Raw genomic sequence first — 26,418 nt, 5'->3', positions numbered from 1 at the left:
AAAATGGCTGTAGAACCTCAGGAGGAGTCGTGGAACCTCAGGTCTGATGAAGGAGCCCTTTGCGCATGCTCACGTTACCACCCCACACCTTATGTCACTTCCGACGTATGCATTCCATGACTCCTCCCGAGGTTCTACAGCCATCTTAGTTCTGACATCCCTGCGTTCCATGGGTCACGCTGCAGCTGGACGGCCAGACAGTCCTTAACCCATACCACCAGGAACATCAGTTGAATTTACTATGATGAGCCTGTCATGTTTTTGTGATGGATTTGGTAAAATGCCTATTTCGTTTCCTATTGAATATATATATATACGCTATTTCTTTAAGTTTTATAAATATTTACTTTTATACTTTAATACATATGTTGTGTGAATATTTTCTGCCTGCTGGGCTTTGTGGTACTATAAGAAATCCTTGCTTAAGAAATGTCTGCTCACACACACAGACCCCCTCCCACCGTGTGATTTGGGAAACAAAGGAATGTTTTTCTTCTCTATGAGATAAGGCCTGGAAGAAGATCACACCTATACCATGACGGAGATTGTTTTCGTGTGGAAATGACCAATCAAAGACTAATATAATGCTTATGCTGTTGTCACATGACTCTCGCATCATTCTGCATATATAAGTTCACTTTCTCATTATAATAAACTAGAAGTATTCATAGACTGAACTTGTGTGTCAGCGTGAGTCCCTTCCAATGTGCGCACATTTCAAAGCTAGCGTCATAAATTAGGACAGGAACAGATAAGCAGTGGACGATTTCAGTCCCTGACTAAAACAATTGGTGCCGAAACCCGGGAACTGAGTAATGAACCTGCAGCCAGCCGACATGAAAAGGGCATTAGCTGTCAGTCAAACTGGACAGGACGGAGATTGATCACCTCTGGAGCATGGTAAGATATATTTTGCTATCTTACCATTGCTTATCCTGTCTTTGTTGTTGATTCATACCTGTGCCTAGTACGGCTGCTAAAGGTCACTAAAGGCAGGTAACTTTGCTTGCCCGGAGTTTATTTAAATATACCTGCATGTGCTTATCTGTTACCTGGGTCTCTGTTGTGTGTTTTTATGTATCAGTCTTGAGGTGGAAGAGGAGTGGACCTACTGAGGGTTTTGACACATAATTTCTCTGGGTGTGTGGTAACCTTGTGTGTTGACCACAAGAGAGGAGGTGTCGGGTACGCGTCACTGTAGTGTGACAGCGTGGTGCCGTAACTGTGTTTGTGTGGGTTATGATGATTTACTCAGTGATCTGTACTCATAGCCCACCAAGATAGACTGCTATGTTATGTCCTAAATGTGTGTCTGTAAGTTAATGTTTGCCATTCATAACAGAAGGTTGGGGTTTGTTAAGGGTTAAGGAAAGTCTGGACAGCAGCCTGTGAAGTGTCTTAGATTCCTGTTAGGAAGGACAGAGAAGGGGGGAGGAGATGGGTCAGATGCTGATAAGACCCCTAGAAAGGAATGTTAGCAGTGACCTGGTTGCAGAGAGAGAAGAGGAAAAGTATGTGGAATTAAAGATAAGGAGGTATGAGAAAAAAAAAAAAAAGAGAAGAAAGATGTCTTAGTTGACAAACATGTGCTGAAGACAGTAAGAAGTTTGGTATAATGTAGCCAAAGTTATCCACAAAGAGCAGTGGACAGGACAGGTGTTGCTACAGGAAAAAGAAAAAAAAAACCTGTTTATGTGTACCATTATTGTGTTAAATATTGAAAAGGATTACTGGCATGTCATATTGTGAAGAGGTGTGAAGGAAGTGAAGCAGTTAAAAAAGTAGCGAAAGTTTGTAAGCTGAAGGTCAGGACTGGCATAAATCATTGTAGGAACAGAGAGGAATGTTATGTGAAAAAATGTTTGCTGAACGTGACAGAAGCTTGGTAAAAAAAACTGTAAAAGCGTTGCATAAAGGATAGTTGGAAGAAATTCAATAAAATGGCAATTGTATAATGTATGTGTATCACACAATTGTAATTGGAAGTGTGCTAAAACCACCGCCCTATGTTGGAATGTGGGGTGGAGGAGGGGAGGGACAGCCCTGCCCTTCATCTAACGCCCACTTTATGCCCGCCACCCCAGCCCTGCCCAGTACACTTCCTGATGGCAGCCATCTTGCTGCTCCTGCTTTGTCCCTTCCTGCCCAGCCCAGTAAACTTCCTGACGGCAGCCATCTTGCTGCTCCTGCTTTGTCCCTTCCTGCCCAGCCCAGTACACTTCCTGGAGGCGGCCATATTGGTACACCAAATTAGACAAATGGAAGGCCAATGCCTCGAGTGAGCCGCCTCTACCCAGTGTGTCCGGTCTTACAAGTCAATGGTACATTCTACGTAGCACCGGATGTGCTGAGCAGAATCCCAAGTTGTCTATGGTCCACAGGACCCGAAGATATTGGACGTTTAAAAGGTACCCCCAATTATGGTGGAACTGAAGCCTGGAGCTTCCCTACCCAGGAAACCACAGTACCCACTGAAACCAGCGCAACCCAAGGCCATTTCGAAGCAGGTCAAGTCCCTTGTGGCAAATGGTGCACTCATACCTTGTACCTCTCCATGTAATACATTTTTGTTCCCGATAAAAAAAAAAAAGAAGACACCCAAAGGAGAACCAGAGAAGTACAGGACCTCCGAGCAGTGAATGAAGCCACTGTCTTAGAGACACCTATCGTTCCAAATCCCCACACTTTACTCACAGGGGTACCTCCAACAGCAAAGTATTTCACCGTGTATCTTCCCTGCAGATATTTCTTCGTTTTTTATCCATGAGGGGCAGCAATACACCTGGGCAGTTATGCCACAAGGGGGAGCAAAATTCCCTGAGCCAGTTTGCCAAAGCCATGACCACCATACTGGGCACGTGGCAAAAGGAACATTCGGCAGTGGTCCTTCTTCAATATGTGGATGACTTTTCCTCTGTGTTGATGACCTGCCCACGGCTGAAGAAGCCTCAGAGAGTTTACTATGTTACTTGGCACACCAAGGCTGTAAGGCCTCTACACCAAAGTTGCAATGGTGCTCTACAACAGTCGTATTCTTGGGCCACTGCCTCTCATATGGAACAAGGCATCTTACGGAGGAAAGAGTTAAGGCCATCCAGAACTTGCCACTCCCTTTAGGCCAGAAGCCACTCCATGCCTTTCTTGGCCTCTTATCCTACTGTAGGTCATGGATTCCTGATGTTTCTTGGTTTATGCAACCACTCTACGATGCTCTCAAGTCTGAGCCCTTCCATCTGTCCGAAGAGGCCGACTCCAACTTTTTTGGCTCTAAAACGCTTATTTTCTTCAGCCCCAGCCCTGGTTCTACCAGACTACGAGAAACCTTTCAAACTGTTCATGTCTGAACGCCAAGGCCATGGCACAGGAGTATTGGCCTAGTCCCATGGTGACCGCCTACGACCTGTAGGCTACTACTCATGCCGTTTAGACCCAGTGGCTAGATTAGCACCGTCATGTCTGCGTGCAGTTTTCGCTTCTCAAGCTCTGCTGGATAAGACCTCTGATATCGTACTGGGACATGAACTTTTTCTTCTGGTGCCGCATGACATTGCTGCCATTTTAAACCAAGTCCAACCTAAACATTTGTCCACAGCGAGGCATCTTAGACTACAATGTTCCCTCCAACTTCCTGATAACGTCACTCTCCTACGTTGTCAAACCCTCAATCCGGCCACTCTCCTCCCAATTGCTGAGGGGGGTAATGAAGGTAATGCAGAAAGTGGAGAGGATGATGGAGCCACTGAGCCTCATAATTGTCTTGAAGTGATGAAAATGAAATCTTCCATCTCCCCACAGTGAGTGAAACACCTCTGCAGGATCCAGACTTCACTTTCTTTGTTGATAGTTCCAGATATGCAGATGAAGGAGGCAAATATTATACAGGATTTGCGGTCACTACTGCAGACACAGTCCTACAGGCAAGAGCCCTATCGCCAGCAATATCTGCACAGGGAGCTGAACTTCAAGCACTTACAACAGCATGCCAGATGGCGGAAGGAAAAAGGGCCAATATCTACACAGACTCCAGATACGCCTTTGGGGTGGCCCATGACTTTGGACCCATATGGAAGGCAAGAGGATTTATGACTGCGGCAGGTACGTCCATAAGACATGGAGCAGCCATTGGACGACTGCTGGAAGCACTCCTTCTACCCATTCAAGTGGCTATTCTGAAGGTAAAAGCTCATGGGAAATTAAACTCCTCAGAAGCCAAAGGCAATAATCTGGCAGATTTGGCGGCAAAACGAGCGGCCATGGGATCACCAGAAATGGAAGGAGAGGTGACCGGAGAGTGGGAACCAATATTCACCTTACAGACTTTACCTGTGGACAGAAACTACCTCAAGGAACTCCAAGAAGCAGCAAGTCCAGAAGAAAAAGAAAGCTGGAGACGGAGAGGAGCTATTATCAAAGACGGTCTGTTTGAGTGCAACAAGAGGCTTTGTTTACCCAAGAATATGTTTCCAGCTGTAGTCCAGTGGGCACACGGAGCAGCCCATCTGTCAAAGAGCCTCATGAACTCTCTCATCAACAAGTACTATGTAGCGCCTGGAATCACCACATTGACTAACAATTTTTGCAGAACATGTGCCATCTGTGCACAATGCAATCCGGGACACACAGAGAAGACACCACAGAAACACTTGGCCAAACCCCTATACCCTTTTCAAAGGATACGAATTGATCATATCCAGATGCCAAAGAGTGGGTGGTTGAGTACACCCTAGTGGTGTTGGACATGTTTTCCAGTTGGCCAGAGGCCTTTGCTGTAACTAACATGACTGCTAAAACAACTGCGAAGAAACTCCTCACTGAGGTTGTATGCAGATATGGACTTCCAGAGGTGATAGAGAGTGATCAGGGCCCCGCCTTCACAGCTTCAGTAACCAAAGGAATATGGGCGGCATTAGGAGTCACTCTGGCATTCCATACCCCGTAGTGTAAAAGTAGAAAGAATGAATGGCACTCTGAAAGCCAGAATGCTAAAAATGGCCCAAGAGACTGGCATGAGTTGGTCAGATTATTGCCCTATTTAGTGTCAGATACACACCAAGAGGAGAACTCTCCCTATCCCCTTATGAGATTTTGTTTAGCTCAGCCCCCAGATTTGGTTGTTATTTTCCACAACAGTTGCAATTACAATTTGATGTGTTAACTGATTATGTGACTGTATTATTACGTGAATTAACCCGTATCCATGTCCAAGTGTTTTCTCCATTCCAGATTCTGAGTCGGATACAGGAACTCACAGCCTATTACCCGGAGATTGGGTATTAGTAAAGACATTTATGAGGAAACATTCCCTTGAGCCAAGATATGATGGTCCCTTCCAAGTTCTGCTGACCACAGCCCCTTCTGACAAGGTGGCCAGGAAGAACACTTGGATACACGCCTCCCACTGCAAGAAAGTCCCAAACCCTGAGGGAAAGGCGTCATCTACACCATGACAACTATGTTGTATATCCTTTTTCTAATGAGTCTGACAGAGGCTCAACAGGTGGATATCACCGAAATAGGTGACACCACTATATTTTGGTACAACTCATCCAACACTCATGTAGCTATTTTCACCTTTGATTTCTGTAGTATAGATCCCATGTGGTGCTATGACCATAATCTATATGATCTTGATACAACGAGCATGTTCCAATAGTAGTGACCAGGTATACATATATGTCATGGATGATTACTGGTGACCAAAAGATTAGAATCAGATTGGAAGGGATTTGGACTGGTGAGTATGCTCTTGCAAAGGTCATTATGCCTCTCCACATCCTAGCAGAAAATACCCATGACCCAATGCCTGGCCGTAGGAGGAAACGAAAAGCTCCTTCTGGCAGTTTTGACCCACATGTGTATAGATGCTATTGGAGTCCCAAGGGGGATGCCTAATACATTTAAAGCCAGAGACCAGATAAAGCAGGCTTCGAATCCCTGATTCCCATGATAACTGTTAATAAAAATGTAGATTAGATAAACTACATATACTACAACAAACAGAGGTTTGTGAATTACACCAGGGATGCCCTTCAAGGAATCGTTGACCAGTTAGTCCCTACATCCTACATGACATTCCAGAATAGAATGGCTCTGGACATGATTTTAGCAGAAAAAGGAGGTGTCTGTAAAATGATAGAAGGAACCGGAACATGTTGTACATATATTCCTGACAATACTGGCTCGAATGGTAAGGTTACTCTGTCTATAAAGAAATTGGAAGATCTGTCAGTTGAGTTGAAAAAGAATTCAGGGATCACAGACTTGTGGGATCAATATTTCAGTTGGATGAGTGGGTGGCAAAAGATACTTGCCCAAATAGGGGTAACTGTACTAATAATTCTGATTCTCCTGGTCCTGGTTGTATGCTGTGTTATACCATGTGTGAGGAAATTGATGAGCAAAGCTGTAGACAACAGAACACCTACCTTCCTGAACCAGGAGCAAGAGTATCCCCCCATGATAGATAAAGAAAAACCTTATACCCTATTACGGTCCCTCCCCGCCAATAGTAATCTCACAATTTTGTAGGGATAGCATCTGACTTCCTTATGTACAAAGTCTGTGGCAAGGGGGGTGATGAAATAGTCATCACCTGTCTAACGTACAGCATAAAAGAGTTCCAAGGTACATAAGGACAGATGAGCGAGGTCTTATAGGGACAGAGTAAAATAGTCATTTTAAGGGGGGGACTGTGATGGATTTGGTAAAATGCCTATTTCGTTTCCTATTGAAAAATATATATATACGCTATTTCTATAAGTTTTATAAATATTTACTTTTATACTTTAATACATATGTTGTGTGAATATTTTCTGCCTGCTGGGCTTTGTGGTACTATAAGAAATCTTTGCTTAAGAAATGTCTGCTCACACACACTGCCCCCCTCCCACCGTGCCAACTTGTAACAAAGGAATGTTGTTTTCCTATGAGATAAGGCCTGGAAGAAGATAACACCTATACCATGACGGAGATTGTTTTCGTGTGGAAATGACCAATCAAAGACTAATATAATGCTTATGCTGTTGTCACATGACTCTCGCATCACTCTGCATATATAAGTTCACTTTCTCATTATAATAAACTAGAAGTATTCATAGACTGAACTTGTGTGTCAGCGTGAGTGTCTTCCAATGTGCGCACATTTTCAAAGCTAGCGTCATAAATTAGGACAGGAACAGATAAGCACTGGACGATTTCAGTCCGTGGCTAAAGCACAACCACATTAAAGTAAACCTTTCCTGAAGGAATCACAGGCTTTGCCATCACTGGTCTCTCCTTCTGAAAAGACTAGTTTCCTGGCATTCATGTTTTATTGTTTCAGTGCTTTGAGTCACTGACCTGGAACAATACATGCAGATAAGGACTTTGCTCTGACTGCATTGCTGTTCTAGGTTAGTGACTAAGAAAGTATTGAAGCTGATGGGTCCCATAACAGCCAGGCAACACATTTGTAGAAGGAGATCAATCTTTGATTTTAAAAATGTAACCCATTCTTGCAGACATATGTCACAGCCAAATACGTATTAATAACATGCATCTGATTTGTTAATAGAATCCTAGTTCACAATGATACCTTCTAAAAAAAAACATTTATATGTGGCATTATACACAGCACATTACTTGACCTCCTGTACAACCAGCAGAATGATCTTTTTCTCTTTCTCTCTCTCAGTGTGTCCAGAGGTGAAGGTGTGGGGCCGTCGTCAGTCGGATGATGTGACCAGACTTCATTGCCTGGTGTACGGGTTTCACCCCCGACCTGTGGATGTGAGGTGGATGAGGAATGGGGAGGACCATGTTCCTTCAGATGAAATGACTCCAATTCTCCCCCATCCTGATGGCACCTATCAGACCAGAGTCAGTGTGGAAGTGCCAACCAAGGATGCAGAGACTTACTTCTGTCATGTGGACCACAGCAGTCTGGAGGATGTTCTCACTAAGAAATGGGGTGAGTGATATACAGTTTAGATATAAGCCTTCTATTATTTCTGCAGATAGCATAGTTCACTTTGCTTTCGTAATGATACCCAACGATGTGGAGCACAGGTGAAATCTGCCTTTATGGAATGTAAATTGCAATATCTTAAAGTGAATATGTGAGTAAAATAATTTTTAAAAAAAACGTATTTAGTAGGGATGCACCAAAATTTTGGTGGCCGAAAACACCCCTTTTGGTTGTCGGACGATATGAAAAAAAGCATCGATACAGGTGCTGAAAAAACCCGCCCCCCGCCTGATGTCGCAACGCCCGCCCACCCATTCACCCACCCACCTACCCACCTCTGCCGCCACCAGCCGCCGCTCGGTAGTTCTCAGCCTTACCTGAGAAACCATCGAACGATCCCGGCACTGGGCATAGAGATTAGTGAAGGAAAGATGGCCTCCACTCATCTCTATGCCCTTGGAGGACCGGAGCGATGTCACTTCCGGTTCCGGCCAATTTTTTTTTTTTTTTTTAAAGCACTAGATCAATGCTTTTTTTTGATCCAGTACTTTACATTGCAGAGGAGAGATATGGGGTCTTATTGACTCCATATATCGCCATAAAGAGGACCTGTCACTAATTATTTCTATCACAAGGTGATGCATGCATTTCTTGTGATAAGAATAAAAGTGATTACAATTTTTATTAAAGGAACAGTGCAAAAAAAAAAAGAAACCATTAAATAAATAATAAAAAATGTTTAAAGTGCCCCCGTGCTCGCACATAGTGCTGAACACATACGTAGGCCATACCCACATATGTAAACGGTGTTCAAACCACACATGTGAGGTATCGCCACGAACCTCAGAGCAAGAGCAATAATTTAAAGCATCACCCATGGAGATTTTTAAGTACCGCAGTTTCACGCCATTCCATGAGCGTGTGCAATTTTAAAACGTGACATGTTGGGTATCTATTTACTCGCCGTAACATCCTTTTTCATATTTTACAAAAATACTGGGGTATATATTGGGTTCTTTTGTTTTTTTATAATCAAAGTGTATTTTTTTCCAAAAAATATATGTTCATTTTTAAAAACTGCGCATTTTGGTTTTCGGTCAAATGCATTTTGAATTTTTGGTTTCAGCACCAGAATTTTCATTTTGGTGCACCACTAGTATGTAGTCCCTGCCCATTTCCCCTTGTTTTGTCTCTTTATAAAGGCTGCAAGTACATAAAAAACAACTGTTGACTTGACAGAAACCCAGTGAGTTTCTAACTTCTTGCAGTGAGCTGAGAAGAAAGTACCTCTTCTTCATTTATCCTTCCAAGGAATGTTGTCAGCCCGGGCCACTTTACTTCTGTGAACCACAGAACACTCCCCTCAATGTTTTATAGTGTTGAGAAGAGAGGGATGTGTTGTGTTGTCCTTTCTTCCTTTTTGGGGACAATTCACTAAAGGTTATTGTATGTGTTATGTCATTCACAGCACCACATACCGCATGCAATACTGAAAATGTCCAATCACTATTGCTAGTATGCGGCATTTACCGAAAATAGCAAAAACGCTCTGTAAATACCACATAAAAAGACGGAAGGAAATACATAATTAAATGCATGCGGCAATTAAGTTGTAGTCCAGGCATGCGGAATATACTGGTAACTGTCAGTAACTGTCATGGGTTGTTAAGGAATGGGTGGCTGCTGTGTCCTTAACAACCCATTAGTCATCAGCTGTCAGCGGGATTCCCCACTGACAACTGAATGTAAAAAAAAGAATTGCTGGCAATTGTAAATCAATAAAAAAAAAACAGCTTGCCCCCCCCATCCATACCAAGCCCTTCGGGTCTGGTATGGATTTTTAGGGGAACCCCCACATCAAAAAAAAAATTGGGCCCCCCCAAAATCCATACTGGACCCTTAGCATGCAGCCTGGCATGTCAGGAAAGGGGGGTCAAACGAGCACCCCCCCTCCTGGACCCTACTAGGCCACATGCCCTCAACATGGGGGGAGTGTTTTGGGCCAGGGGGAGCTCCCCAAAGCACCTTGTCCCTATGTTGATGGGGACAAAGGTCTCTTCCCCACAGCCCTAGTGGTTGTGGGGGTCTGCGGGCAGGGGGGCTTATCAGAATCTGGCAGCCCCCTTTAACGAGGAGGCCCCCAGATCCCGGCCCGCCCATGTGAATGAGTATGGGGTACATGGTACTGACACTCATTCACCCCAAAAAGAAGTGTATTGTAAAAAAAAAATCACAGGGGGCAGTTTTTGACAAGTCCTTTATTAAAAAAAAATTTTAAATGTCCCCCAGTGTAGATCCATTGTCAATCACGATGCCTGCTGCAGCCGCCGACCCAAAAAGAAAAGGCTTTGTTCTCGACGATGTCTCTTGCCATCTGACAGCTCCGCCGTCCTGACAGTGTTTAAATGGCTAAGGGGCTGCGCCACCAGGTGACGTCACCGAGTGATCGCGCCCCCTTGTAACATCAGCGCCCGGGCTATGCTATAAATATGAGTCATCTTTATTAAAATATTACTAATGAAAATATGAAATGTTTTCCCTGATCCCAGGTATCATGCCAACATTAAAGGATGAGTTCACCTTTTGAAAAAAATAATAAATGCATTTTTGGGGGATAAAAATGTGCATTTATTATTTGTTTTCTCTCTACCAGAGCGCTCACCAGCACCCTTGTAGTTCATTAAGGGGTTCATTATGGGTCCACTATAATGTTTCTATTTTTCTCAACTTCACACTGCTGAGGACACAATGGCTGGATTTAATAAAGACAAATAGACTGTGCACTTTGCATATACAGTTGCACTCATTTTCCCCAGAGCACAGTAAATATGGTAAAGCTCTGCTGATTTCCATCATCCAATCACGGTCAAGTGAAAATGCTGTTCTTTTTTAATTTTCTTTCACCTGATTGGGTTTTCTTTACAAAGTGAAGCTTTACCACATTTATTAAGCTCTGGGGAAAATGAGTGCAACTTGCAAAGTGCCCAGTCTATTTGCCTTTAGTAAAACCAGCCCATTGTGTCCTCAGCAGCAGTAAGTTAAGGAAAGTGGAAGAATTGCACTGGACCCGTAAGGCTCTCTTGTTGGCATTGCTATCTTAGATTGATATTGATGTGAATAATCTGGTTCCTGGACAGGCAGGTTCTGCGCCCATTAGGATCTCCATCTCCTTTGTAGTGGAATGTAACAAAAATGAAAATGAAGCCCCACACCATTGCTAAAAGGTCCAGATATAACCTAATTCCAATAAAAATCGGGGACAATCCAACAGTTGTCTGTGTTGGCTATTCGGATTGTCGCCGTGACTTTTTTTGACATACATTTATATGTGGGCCTCTTAGCAGTGGCGCAGTGCTTCAGTTTTCATTTTTGTTACATTCCATCACCCTGCAGAAGAAAGACCGCTATGAGCTTTTCAACTGACCATCACTGTAGCATTGCGCTTTGTCCACGAATTCTCCACTGACTGCACGAGACATTATTCAACCAATCGACACTGCACCCACACACTTTCCTGCTGGCCATTAACCACTTAAAGACCACAATACATAAAATATGCGTTGCGGTTTTCAAGTGGTTTACCAGGGTTAGGGCTGAAGGAATCATCCCTAACCCCGATATGTTTTTTTTTTTTTTTCCAGCAAATGGCTGGTCTTCACATGTCTTAGCGGCTCTTGAGCCTCTGGATCACTTTCCATAGCCGCAAACGGGGACGTCCCCCCCCCCCCCCCTCCTGCTCGCTGGTGTTTCTCGGGTTTACCGTTAACCGTGGTCGACCCGAGAAACAATCCAAGGGTGCCGCCATTCCCGCCATCTTGCTGGAAGACCAGAGCGTTGTCATGATGGTTGTGGGCGGATGTAAATAATTATTTTTAATTTTTTTTTTCTAAAAGCAAAAGATAAAAATAAGTTTTTATTATTTTTTACTTTTAAGGGTAAAGAAGAGGTTTGGGGTCTTTTTGACCCCAGATCTCTTCTTAAAGAGGACCTGTCATGCATATTTCTATTACAAGGGATGTAGGAAACTTTTTTTTTTTTTTTTTTAAAGCACCCACATCCCACCATGCTTGTGTGCAGATGCTAATGCATATGTAAATCACGTACACATATGTAAACGGTGTTTGCAGGACACATGTGAGGTATCGCCGCAATCATTAGAGTGAGAGAAATTATTCTAGCACTAGACCTCCTCTGTAGCTCTAAACAAGTAAACTGTGAATATTTTTAAAGCGTCCCTATGGAGAATTTTAAGCACCATAGTTGCCATTCCACAAGTGTGCACAATATTAAAGTCTGACATGTTAGGTATCTATTTTCACGCCATAATATCTTTTATATTATACAAAAATTGGGGTAAATGTTTTGTGTTTTTTTTTTTTTTTACTTACTAAAGTGTATTTTTGTATTACTAAAGTGTATCAAACAAATTGCGTTTGAAAAACCTCTGCGCAAATACCATGTGACATAAAAAATGGCAACAATCACCATTTTGTTCTCTAGGGTCTTTGCTGAAAAAAATATTAAATGTTTGGGGGTTCTAAGTAATTTTCTAGCGGAAAATACTGATTTAAAGGTGTAAACAAAACACCATAGAAAGTGCATGGTCTTCAAGACTTCCCCACAAACAGCTGTGATACTCATGCACTGCTCCAGTCAGTGCCACAGTTACTGTGAGGTTCTCTGCTGGCTACCGCTGCCACCACACATTTCTCCCCTTACCACCACTGTACTCACACATCACTGAAAGCCACTTAACTGAAGCAATTCTTCACTGACTGTCACTGCACCAACACACTTCTCCATTTACCACCATTGTATTCACACAACATTGACCCCCACTTCACAAATGCACTTTCCACTTACCACCACTGTTCTCCCATGCCTATCCCTACACCTCCTGTGCTTCTCCACTGACCACCAATTCACCTAGACCCTTCCCCACTGACCACCCATTCACCCACACACTTCTCCACTGACCACCAATTCACCTAGACCCTTCCCCACTGACCACCCATTCACCCACACACTTCTCCACTGACCACCAATTCACCCACACACTTCACTGACCACCCCTTCACCCACACACTTCTCCACTGACCACCCATTCACCCACACACTTCTCCACTGACCACCCCTTCACCCACACACTTCTCCACTGACCACCCATTCACCCACACACTTCTCCACTGACCACCCCTTCACCCACACACTTCTCCACTGACCACCCATTCCCCTAGGCACTTTTCCACTTACTACCAATTCACCCAGGCACTTCTCCGCTGACCACCCATTCACCCAGGCACTTCACTGACCACCCATTCACCCAGGCACTTTTCCACTTACTAACAATTCACCCAGGCACTTCTCCACTGACCACCAATTCACCCACGTACTTGGGGCCCCTGTGTCCTTGTCCAAACTCAAAAAAAGCCTATGAAAAAGGTACCAGGGGCATCTCATGGGGCCCCCTACTGACCCCGGGGCCCTCGGGCAGTGCCCGAGTTTCCAAATGGTCAATCCGCCCCTGCCACAGACTGTTCACCTTGTACACTGTACTATACATTATGTGCTCCAGACTACTGAACACTGTGTACTGTACATTTATATTACTAGGAATTGAATTTAGAAATCCAGTGTTTCATCATTTTTTTCAGAGTCAGAAGACATTTTTTGTATCTATAAAATCAAAAGCATCAATATAGAATTTGTACTTAACAATCATTCAACTTTCATCTTTCAACTAAAGAAGGAATTTGGTATAGGAGGCCGGTTCATTTTTCATAAATCCGCCTATTTAGCTCTGCAGACATAATATATTACTATCAGATGTCTCCTTCTCTCAGTATTCCCACCTTTCAATGTTCTTTTGTGTCTCTCACTTACAGAACCTGACAATGGCCTCCCACTTGCTGTGATTATTGGCATTGCCTGTGGTGTTGTTGTCATCGCAGTCGCTCTTGCTGTTGGAATCTGTTTGTACAAAAGTAAGTGACAGATCTTGTTTTTTTTCTCTCAGATGTTACTTTCTGTTATTGGATAAATGAATGTCCTGAACAAAGGCTTGTATGTTTAATGTGTTATTAGCAGAATGCACCAAGGCTGGGGGAATCAGCATGACAACCTAAAAATGCCTGAGGGGTCACCCCTCAATGCCACGTGGTAACTGTAAAAGGAAACAAAACCTCAGAATGCATAAAAAAATATAAAAATTTTAGGGATTTTAGGGAGCCACGGTCAGGTCTGAATAATGTGTTCGGTTTTCAGGCGCACTGAAAACCGGACACGAGTCACACGTTGTGTGCAGACACTTTTTGTAAGAATTTGTGAAGCTCTTGAAAGAAGACAGGCTCTTGTGGCCAACTTCCCTGTCGTCTGGGCCAAAGTGGAGATTAAAGCAACACTCCACATGGAGTATCCTCTTCCTGGATTTTGAGTTTAAAATAACATGTTCATATATATCAAGGCCAGTCTTAAGATTTGGCAAATTATTGTTCCCTAGGATCTGTACAAGGAACAGTTCCAGATGGAAGAAAGGAGATGTTCCTGTCAGTTTAAACAGGTGTTCTTTACAGTATGAGCTGCTAAGCTTTACCACCAGAGCCAGCAATATCAGAATCAATATGGAATTTGAAATGACCTTGTCAATTGCTTAACCACTTCCTGTCCTTAGGCCGTTTATAAATTACCTAAGGTTGAAGTGGTTATACCAGGATCATGGATGAGGCTACAATCATGCTTCTGGTATCATTTTTTTGAGTCGGTCAATTCCCCACAATGTAAAAGTGATCCAGCAGCTATAGAGCCGCTGGATCACTTTTACAGGCCAAGGAAGCACATTTCTCTTCCCTGCTGCCTCTGCCTTTACAGGTCTTTCCCGTCCAATCAGGGAGCCTGGTATGGATGCGACCAGCAGCATCTGTTTCTTGGTACTCGGTGAGAGGAACCGATGTTGTTTCTCCAACTGTGTAACATCAGAAACCAGAAACTATGAGGATTCGGTTACTAACATTTTCAGTCTCAAGAAAATAATCCGTTCCCAGCTTGTGAAAGCATCTGATCAAACCGATCCAGGTTTGTTTAGATGCTTTGGAGGCCAGAGGAGAGGTAGGGAATCTCTCCAAAAAGAGGACCTGTCATGGCCCATGCTATAGCAATAAAATCGATCCAAAATAAATTAAAGGTAAGATGTAAAAAAATTAATTAATTAATTAATTTTACAGTGCCTCATCCCCCTGTGCTCACACACAAATGCAAACACACACATAGGCCCCGCACGCATACTGTACATAAACGGTGATCACACCACACGTGAGGTATTGCTGCAAATGTCAAAGCAAGAACAAAAATTCTAGGGCCAGAACTCCTGTGTAACTCTAAACTGGAAACCTGTAAAGACTTGTAAAGCGTCGCCTAGGGAGATTGTTAAGGTTCCACAGGAGTACACAATTTTAAAGCGTGACATGTAAGGTATCTATTTACTCGGTGTACCGTTATCTTTTTTTATTTTACTAAACAATCGGTTATTAGACATGTGAGATTTATTTTGTTATGAATAGAAATTCACACAAAATGTTCAATATTCGGAGATTCAAATGTATCCACATTTCTGAATCACAATAGTAAAGAATTTCAATGAATCTGAAATAAATAACAAAGCAAATTATCTAAATTCAAAAATGAATTAAAAAATGAATTTTAAAAAAATTATTAAAGTTCAAAATGGAAATATATTGCAATAAATACAGTAAGGTATAAAAGTGAAATAAGATGATGATTGCTACTTAGACTGCTTTATAGAATACAATAGAAAAGAATAGAATAAAATAGAATATAAAATAAAAGAATAAAATAGAAAATATCTTAGAAAAAAGTGAATAGATTAGAAAAAAATTGAATGAATATAGCCATCTTCTGAAATTCGAATCTCAAATTGATTTGAAAATAACGAATATACAAAATGAATCCAAATATACAAAACAAATTCCAAAAATGAATCATTCTAACATAACAAATATGACAAAATGAATGAATCCAAACCAAAACACATTTTTCTGTTGTGCACATCTCTATTAGGTATTATATTGTGTTTTTGTGCATTCAGATTCATCAAAGTGTATTTTTTTAAACAAATTGCATTTGAAAATCACTGCATAAATATCATTCAAATATGAAACGCCCATCATTTTATTCCCTGGGGTCTTTTATAGAAAAAAAAAATGTTTTGGGGTTCCAAGTAGTTTTTACATGTAGGGTAGGAATGTTAGAATTGTCATCGACTGGAACTGGTTAAAAGATGATGGTTCCCTGCAAGAGAAGGGGTAGTATACTCACCTCTCTGGCAGCCTGTGTCTCCTACATCCCTTCCATTCCAACACTGCACCCCAATATTTCATCATTTCACTCTTCTGGGAGTGTCAGATGCCTGCATCCCCTAACTCCTATGTCACTAAGGAGTCCTGTAGTAATGTCGGTGTCAGAAAATGGAACCACAAGGCATGGAGGACACAGGAATCTGACACTCCTGGAAGCATTGAATGCTGATGCATGGGAGGCTGAAAAGGAAGGGGTAGGAGACACAGGCTGCCGGAGGGTTGAGTCTAATATCTTTTCAGCTTGCAGGTAACTGGAGTTTCTGGCATCAGTTCTGTAGGAGAGATTTGTTTCACCTTGCTCTGGACCAAATCTACCAGAGGAGAAACTTTACAAACATTTGACTTTATTCCACGTTTATTAACTAAGTAATCATGAAACTATTTACTGTCATTAAAGCTGAAATCCAGGCACAAAACATTCATATAAATATTATCCTAAATGGACACAAAGGATATACATCCATTCTCTGCACTAAATGCCTTTGCAAGCTCAGATAGTACCTTGTAAAAGTAGCTGTGACACCATCACTGTGCTGTACATGAGCAGAGCTGTGGGAGGGGCACAGCAGCTTCAACCACTATTGGCTGCCTGCAGAAAACTACAGGAGGGGGCGGAGACAAGACCAGTCACTATGCACAAATTGAAATCGCAGCAGTGGCCGGTCTTTATTACAGGAAGCTCCGGCCCAGAGGTAAAGCCGCTGAATTATTGCACAGATCTGGTAGAAGTACACAACATACACCAAGATTCGAGTTATAATACACATGACTCTTGTATTTGGACAAAATTTGCTTTTGCCAGAGTTCAAATTCTAAACATGGCCGAACATGCCAAACTGCACACCCCAAAGATGTATGACCATTATGTGTCAGCAAAATCCCCCCTCCCCCCAACAAACAGAGCACTAATCTGCATGTTTACCCCTAAGCATAAATTCCCCCTCCTCCCAGTACAAATCCGCCCACCTGCTGAAATCCCCCCTCCATCCCCCAAATCCCACCAGCTCTAATGTCCTCCCAAAAATCACCCCTCCTAGCATAAATCCTTTACCCCAAAAATTTTCTTTCCCAGTACACATCATTTCCCCCCAACTGCAGATCCCCCCTTCCACCACAAATTCCCCCCAATCTCCCCTCCTAGCACAAATTGTTATCCCACCATCCCTCCTCCCAACACAAATTCCCCTAAATCACACTCTTACCCCCAAAATTTCCCCTCCTAGAACCTAGCTGCCCCCCCAGATTCCCCCTTCCAACACAAAATCCTCTCTCTCCAAATCTGTGGTGCCCCCCTACCTCACATGATATCACCGTGCCCAGGGCAGCCGCCCCTCCTGCCCACCCCTTGTCCTGGCCCTGGATATATCCCGCTTTGAGCAGTGACATCATCTCCCTGACGTCTTCCGGGTGTTGGGCCTTCAGCCCACTTGTTTATCTGGTGGAGGATGATGTGACCCCCGCATGTGTCATTCATTCTGGGACCAGCACGGTGTGCCGGGAATGTAGGCTGAGCTGCACATGTACATCCTGAAAAAGATTGCAAACAGGCAGGTGAGTTTGTTTTAATACAGAAGAAAGATTGTCTGTCTCTTTTGCAATAGACAGTCCACATGAATACAATACATTTAGTTCCACTTTAACAAGAGAAAGATGACATGTTTAATGGATTCAGGGCCAGTTCACTGCACAAAGATGCACTCTGGACACATTTTTGGTTCCAGTTCACACCACACTCCATTCCGGTGCAGTTTTGATGCAGTTTGCCATGTTCCAGTATGGTTCTGTGCAGAAAAAATGCAGCATGTTCTACTTTTTTTTTCTGCATTGGAAACTAACTGGAACTGACTGCACTGGTGTGAACTACGGCCATTGAAATACATGGAAAACACTGTGCATGCATTTTTGATGCAGAATAAAAACGCACTGGACTGCATCTAATGTGAACTAGCCCTAAAAAAACATACATTTAAATAATAATTAATTGGTGCTCAAATAGTTTTCTGCACGTATGAAAGGCATATAAGGGAGCTGTTTTATGGCCAAAGGCTTTGTATACCTGTCCATCCAGTCATAATATTTACATAGCTCTGCCTCACGGCACAGCCCTGTTTGGAAGGACAGAAGACCTAATTTTTCTCTGCTGCAGATTAGTAGAACTTGCAGGTCCCCCCTCTTCCCACCCTTCCATCCTGTGACTGCACTGTGAACAGAGAAACATCAGACTGATACGCTTACCTCAGTGCCAGGCTGCTCTCTCCTCCTATCAGCATGCTCTTTGTGCTGCTTCTTCCTCCCCCTCTCTGACCTCTGCTGTACAGGGATTGCAAGAGGCTGATACCAAGTTAAATTCAGATCCTCACATTGCATATTTAAAAACATACATTTAATAAAATATTATTGATGACAGAGATGCAATGTATTTGTTTTTTATCTGCCTGGAGTTCACTTTTACTTACTGGGTTGTTTTCTGCTTAATCTGGAGGTAAATGTCTCATGTATGTGACCTTACAGACATTCACCACCAGAATGCTTTGTGCTTTTCATCCTCGCTAGTTTGTGAGGAGCTTATGCTTAGTATTTCTCTCTAACAATGTTTTATATATTTCAGAGAAGGGACGCGGCTATAAGAGCACCAGTAGTAAGTATCCCATCCTCTCCTCTCCTTCTGTGCTGATACAGTAAGCAGTGTGTGTGGAATATGTCAGGAGATGAGACGTCCTGCAGATCATTTTGCTTTATTTTACAAGAGATATTACTATCATGACCTGTCTTGTATTATACAATCACAGATAACCGGACATCACTGGATTGTCAGCTCTTTGTACAAATAGAAATACCTCTCTGTAAGGAAAAGCACAATGGATGGAAATCAGTAAAGCTGCAGCACCACATTTCTGACATTTATTCCTCCTGTTAATGTATTGCGGCACATTCATCAAGCATTTGCAACACTTTTTGGTTCTGGCAGTGACACAATGAGGAGTTATTTACTAAAATTGGAGAGTGCAAAATCTGGTACACATCTGCGTGGAAACCAATCAGCTTCCAGGTTTTATTGTCAAAACCTAATTGAAGAAGCTGAGGTTAGAAGCTGATTGGCTCCCATGCACAGCTGCACCAGATTCTGAGTGTTCCGGTTTTAGTAACTACCTGAGTCACCGAATTCAAATCGTTCTAAAATGCACCACTTTTACATGGTGTCACAATGAATGTCAATGTAATAGTGGAGCTGAATAAAACCAATTCTCTTTTAGTGTACGGGGAGAAAATCTAGCTCAGACGTTCACGTACGTTCTAAAAGCTGCACAGAATGAGCCAAATTCTAGTACAATTTCTAGACAGGTGCATGAATTCTGTGCATTCTTCACCACTTTTAGGACGCATGACACCTTTGCAAAATCAGCCAAAGCCAGTCCTTATGAATTCCAGGGAATGTGGGTGAGGAGGCTTTCCTATTTCTCTGCTGCATAGCATGAGGTGATTGTAGCCGTATTAGTACATTTGCGACAGAAACAATTGAGTACTGACGTGATACTTTTTTTATTTGCACTAACATACAATTTTGAGGACAAGCTTTCGGGGAATGTCCTCTTCTTCAAGGTCCAGGCAGTACTATTACAAAGTTTTAGGAGAATGTTAGAAGAGATGTGGGGGATGAAAAAACCCCCCCCCCAAAAAACGGAAACACACACAGATGTACACATCACTAGTTAACCTCTTGCCGTCCGCCTGCTGTTTATAAACGGCAGGGCGGTGGCAGTCCAGGGGCGGGTTGCCCTTCCTAAACGGCACCCGCCTTTTCTAGCTGTGCGCGCTCCCTGGGAGCGCGCACCACCGCGATCAAGTGCCCGCTGTGTTCTCCGGACACAGTGAAACACCGATCGTCGGACGGGATCTCTATACGAGGTCCCGATCATGTGATCACTGATTGGCGAATCAGTGATCACATGCAAAGTAGTAAGCAAGATGTCACTTGTGACATCATTGCTTACTACGTGTTAATTCTGTGAATGATCACAGAGGTCACATGGTACAAGGCTATTCACAACAGCCTTGTACCATGTGACAAGCTGTGACCAATCACAGCTCACTCAGTATTTCTCAATGACTGCAAGAATGCAGACAGAGAGAAAGAGAAATGATTGCTTTTACATCTTATATGGGTGTAAAAGCAATCAGTGTAAAAAAAAAAAAAAAAATCTTCATCACCCCCCACAAGTAGTACAGTGTCACCATGGTGACACTGTACTGCTAGGGTGACAGTATGTAAAAAAATAATAATAATAATATTAAAAAAATAAAATAAAAATGTAAAAAAAAAATGTTTAAAAATTATAATTTTTGGTTATAAACTAATTTGGATTTTTTTTTTTACTAAAAAAATAACGGAATAAATTTTGGCCAAGATTTATCATGAAATATTATTTATTTGCAAAATTTTATAAAAAAACCCACTTTTTTTCTAATTTTTTGGACTTTTTCATTTACATAGTAAAAAAAATAAAAATCCCAGCGGTGAATAAATACCACCAAAATAAAGCTTTATCTGTCTCAAAAAAATGGTAAAAAATTCATATGGGTACAGTATTGCATGACCGTGCAATTGTCATTCAAAGTGTGATAGCGCTGAAAGCTGAAAATTGCCCTGGACAGGAAGGGGGTAAAAGACTAGGATTAGACTAGAGATAAAACATAGCAAAAGCAAAGACTGGGGGGGGGGAACAACACTCACAGAGGGGGTTCTAAAACTGTTGGATAATGATTGAGGAATCCCATGTCCAAATTCAGGCCCTTCTCTCTTGTGTCAAATGGAATTATCATTCTTAGTTCAAAAGTTTTTCTTTCCTGAATGGATTTGAAATTTCCTTTAAGAACTAAAATATTGAGGTCTTCCATAGTGTGGTCTGGTTGTTGGAAATGGTACTGTGGAACTCTGAGAAAATATTCCAGCAACCCCCAATACTGGCCTTCAGACAACCCCCAACCTCAGAAATAAACTAATCAGTAGGAAACTTCCTTCTGATGATGATGTCACAAATAATGGAAGCGAACCCTGCAATAAGAAACGCTGCAAGCTGTGCAACCAAATCAATCCATCAAAAAGTGTCAGATGCTCAAAAGGGATCTTCAATATCTCCGGATCATACAGCTGCACCTCCAGTAATGTTGTGTACCTTATCCAGTGCAGAAAATGCAGCAAAGGATCTTATGTTGGTGAAACAGGACAGAAGTTGCAAACAAGGATGAATTTGCACAGACATACCATCAAGGAACATAAAGAAGATGACTTTTGCACACCTGTAGGACTTCATTTCGCACAACCAGACCACACTATGGATATCTGAATATCTGATAAATAAATGTGCTGAGATTGCAAAGATGATAGTCAGCAATGACTAATGAAAATACAATGGGGATTAACTTACAGTGGATGATAGGGCGGCTTCTGGGTCTTCTCACTGGTAAAAGTAGCTGAGTTCCTGTGTGCAGTAATGTTCAGCAGGGGCATTTCATACACTGACAGCTGGTCTAGGGGATGGTGACCTCCGTGTAGGCTGCAAACCATTACTAATACAGGTCATACATGGGTCAAATTCTGAACAAATTTTCTTTAGAAAATCAGAGATTTCATGCATTTTGTAATCCGATGGCGCCACCATTAATTTGAAATTTAATCATCCAAGCCTTCAATTTCACCTCATGTTGCTACAGAAAAGAATTTTCGTGGCCAAGAATTTTCTTTTCTTTCCAGGTCGCAGCTCACGCTCATTTCTTTTTCGATTACATTTCTCACACAATTCTCCCATCATTTATTCGAAATTCATTTGTTTTTCAAAAAATTTCCAACATGCCCGATCACTCAAATTCAATGGTTGCTCAAAAATTGGCTGTTGCTGTGACCCACTGATGGTGCGAAATTCAAACGAAAATTCTTAGAATTTCTTTCAAAAAATCTTTTCTTTCGGAATTGGACCCGTGTATGGCCGGCTTAAGATAGTGTGAATGTAAGATGGGGTGAATCCCTGGGGTTGGCAATGTATTTCAGGGTAGATGAGCTTTGTCAAGCCAAGTCTCTACTACATGAATACTGTAGGACATTTAAATACCCAACTGCTGGACAGGCTTGTAAAAAGCTAGCTGGGTTTATTCATTTCCACATTTTCTTTAGAACATAGACTGTCCCACTGTCCCTTGCAAGCTCCTAGAACTATAAAAACATTAGAAGACTACACTTGACGTTTAGACAATAAAAAGGTCAACAATAAGAGAAAAAAAATTATTTATATTAACATTAACCACTTCCCTACCGGGCACTTATACCCCCTTCTTTACCAGGCCAATTTTCAGCTTTCAGCGCTGTCGCACTTTGACAATTGCGTGGTCATGAAAGATTGTACCCATATGAAATTTTTATAATTTTTTTCTCACAAATAGCTGAGAACTTTACGTTTTGCGCTATAAACAAAAAAATGTGGGGGAAAAAAAAGTTTCTTTGTTTCTATTATAACATTTTTCAAACAGTTAATTTTTTTCTCCTTCACTGATGTGCGTTGATGAGGCAGCACTTATGGGCACTAATAGGCGGCACTGATAGGCAGCATTAATGAGGTGTCACGGATAGGCGGCACTGATAGACAGCACTGATAGGTGACTCTGACTGGCATCACTGCTGGGCTCTGACTGGCGGCACTGCGGGGCTGCACTGATGGGCACTGGTGGGTGGCACTTTTAGGCACAGGTGGCTGCACTGATGGGCACAGGTGTGCGGAACTGGTGGGTGGCACACCCTGATGATCGGTGCCGATCCCTGCTCTGACAACTGCCGGTTCTCGACAGTACTTTCCTCACGCTCTGACAGCGTGAGGAAAGTGCAGCCGAGAACTGGCAATTGCATTTCCCGGTGATCAGCGTGTCATTGGACACGGCTGATCACGTGGTAAAAGGCTGCTGTGATTGGCCTTTTACCACATCACGTGATCAGCTGTGTCTAGGACACAGCGATCACGGAGATCGCTGGGGGCGAGCTGGAGAGCGCGTTCTGGGAGGACATCATATGACGCCCTCCCAGAACTGGCCAGGCGCAGTGTAGCCGTCATTCAGCTATCTGCGGTTGGCAAGTAGTTAAATAACATTAAAACATTGAAAATCAGAAGATATATAATAGAATAATAGAAAGTAAACAACGTCTATTCTGTACACAATGCTACCAATATGTTGTCAGTACAATACTGATTGTGTCTCTGCAGATATATTTCTGGTTGTGTCAGTATTTGTTCTAATTGCAGGATTGCACCCCCCCCCCTTCCCTCCACAACCAGAACATTCCCCAAATATAACCTATTGAAAAAAAGAAACCATTATCCAGATCATAGTGAGAAATGTCCATGGCACTTTATTGGTGTTACACAATAAACCATGTACACGAAAGTGGTCCCAAAGGTTTGTGCCCACTTTTGGCCATTCTCTGTGGGCATGTTTCTGGTTGTGCCATTATGGTATAGTTTGTGTCTCTGTAGGCATGGTTTTTGGGGGATCAAGACAGTACTTAGTGGGTTGATTTATTAAAACTGGAGAGTGCAAAATCTATTGCAGCTCTACATAGAAACCAATCAGCTTCCAGGTTTTATTGTCAAAACTAAATTGAACGAGTTGAAGTTAGAAGCTGATTGGCTGTTATGCACAGTTGCACCAGAATCTGAGTGCTCCGGTTTTAGCAAATCCACCGCATTGTGTCTTTGCATGTTTACTTTTTTATTAATCATTTATTGGGAAGATGTTTATTTTGAGCTCATTTGGCCCCTTATTTTAACAATTCTGGTTTTCAGTTGAAACAGATATTTAATCTATTGTATCTATGATTGTCTTCATGCGTGTATTTTTCTGCAGCAATGTATACACTGTTCTGAGTGTGTGTGTTGGTGGTTACAGCAGCCATACTAATTGTAAGATGAGAAGCGGGGCACAGGGTGGTTGGGAAGAAGAATGTGTAAATCCAGCCTTTGCCATTGTACAATAGTAATTTTACTATAAAGTTGGTACTAACTTAGTAGTTTCACATTTTTACAGCTTCAGGATCCAGTTCTGACAGCGACTACAAAGAATACTACAACAACTCAAAAGCCTGAATGTAGATGATGGTGGACCATGAGAAGAATGATGGCAAAGCTACAAAAGCAGATGCAGCTTTTCTCCATATAGATTCAACCTGCTACTTGCTTTTATTTAAACATCTGATGCCATGCAATTTTGAAGAGAACCTGTTATATTGTATATCATAATTAATTTACTATGAATAGCATACACTTGGGTGTAAAACCAGAGAATGCCTGATATATAACGTTTGATAGAAGCCCATCCCCTCACGGGATGTCCTCATATTGGTTGAACTGAAACTGCTCTGATATAGCTAGACTATATATAAAGGACTGTGAAATAGGAAATATTCATACACAGGTTCAGTTTAGTGATCAGTGCTGCCTGCACTTTAGTATTGAGGACTTCTGAATAGAACCATGGTCTTGATTGTACTCAGTCTTCCATTGCATCTAACAGGCACCTCCCTGGGCTCTGCAGTAACATAACATAATAAAGGAGAACATATTTTATACCTCCACATGCATATCTACCCTAAAGTGGAACTATGGGTTGGGAATATGGGAGCTGCCATTGTTTTCTACAAAGTCTCACTATCTGTTAATGTCAGCTTGAAAGCAGTGGTCTACTCAACTGTTTATATTCCTCAAAATCATCTACAAAGCTAGCAGATCCTGTACAATGAATTCACATAGATTTCAATGGTGACCTATTCCAAGCTAGAGATTCTAAGGGTATGCCCCCATTCTGGCATGGCCAGCACCCAAGAAGATTGTATGCCTTTGGTAGGTAAGCAGAGGAGGGACTTTTTGAAAGTACCTGTTGATGCAGTGACCTGGATCAGGAAGATTGCCAGTGAAGTAGGTATTCTTTTTCAGGTCAATGACTCACTGTGTAGTGGATTATGGGAACAGCAGTTCAAGATGCTATACTTGTAAATTGCTCCGCCATGGTGGCTCTCATATTTCTATTATCATGGGCAGCACTGTACCTAATGTAGTTTGCATCCAGAGTGAACTATTTCTTAATACCCTCCCCCACACCTCTCTATATGTCAAAATGACTTTCTCTAATAATTGTGAAAGTAAACAAAATACTAATAATGGGCAGAAAAACAGAAGGTGTGAAGATCCACATTGGTAAAAAAAAATTAGAGGATTTAATATTGCCACACCCACCGCAACAAAACATGGAAATCGTAGTGCTGAGAGGACTGAGGCTGCATTCACGCTTGAGCATTTTGTAGCTTGAAGTTCGAAAACTCTCATACTTAAAAAATCAATAGTTGTCTATGTTGTCTGTTCATGTGATCAGGTCAGAACAGGTACCATAGAGAACTTTTGTTTTTTTTTAAGTTTGAGCTTTTTCGGAGTTTCGAGCTTCAAGCTACAACATGCTCAAGTGTGAATGTAGCCTAAATGATAGTGATATGGTCTTCTGAACAGCAGAAACTTGATAATACATAAGCAAAAACTGGCAATCCTGAGTTTTTTATGACAGGTTTTCTGTAGGTGTAGGATTTCTGTAGAATTGTTCAGATTATACAGCATAATGCTGCTTTTTTTTCTTTTCAAATATTCACTTATGTATTTGCAACAAGGAATGTTTGATCATTTTACATCATAGGTGTTTTGTTAGGGTGTTTTCTTTCATTGATGGTGATATATATTTTATATTTGCTCTTTATTTATGAAGTAAAATGTTATACCACACCTGCCTTAATAGTTCATCCTGGACACCATTGTGACAGACGATGAACCTCATCATACAGACATACTAATTCATTAATATTTACAACAAATAGTATTGTCTTCAGCCTTACATATACAAGTCCCAATGGCACCCTTTTAACTATCTAAAAGGAAAAAACAGTGAGCGCTGGTCCTAAACAGCAGCTGAGCACTCTAAGCAACCGATAACTACTTATACAGAATAACATAAAAAACAGTGCAGCGCTGAAGATATTAATAATAAGTCCGAAATAAGTCCACTGCAAATCCAGTTCAT

At 42.0% G+C, this 26,418-nt stretch overlaps 1 protein-coding gene across 1 annotated transcript in view; it reads left to right on the top strand.

Annotated features, from left to right (window-relative positions):
• Nucleotides 1-24,931, top strand: part of LOC149440794 (class I histocompatibility antigen, F10 alpha chain-like) — a 35,522-nt gene extending 10,591 nt beyond the window's left edge. Inside the window, exons 2-5 of the mRNA XM_089658138.1 lie at nucleotides 7,673-7,948; nucleotides 13,831-13,929; nucleotides 18,926-18,955; nucleotides 24,385-24,931. Coding sequence (XP_089514264.1) covers nucleotides 7,673-7,948; nucleotides 13,831-13,929; nucleotides 18,926-18,955; nucleotides 24,385-24,443 — 464 coding nt within the window. The 3' untranslated portion in view covers nucleotides 24,444-24,931. The remainder of the gene's footprint in view (nucleotides 1-7,672; nucleotides 7,949-13,830; nucleotides 13,930-18,925; nucleotides 18,956-24,384) is intronic.
• The last annotated feature ends 1,487 nt before the right edge of the window (nucleotides 24,932-26,418 follow it).

This window comes from Staurois parvus, unplaced genomic scaffold (assembly GCF_062004578.1).
Source record: "Staurois parvus isolate SC_StPar_1 unplaced genomic scaffold, SC_StPar_1.0 ptg001052l, whole genome shotgun sequence".
Taxonomy (NCBI): Eukaryota; Metazoa; Chordata; class Amphibia; order Anura; family Ranidae; genus Staurois; species Staurois parvus.
This window is presented reverse-complemented; position numbering and strand designations above follow the sequence as displayed.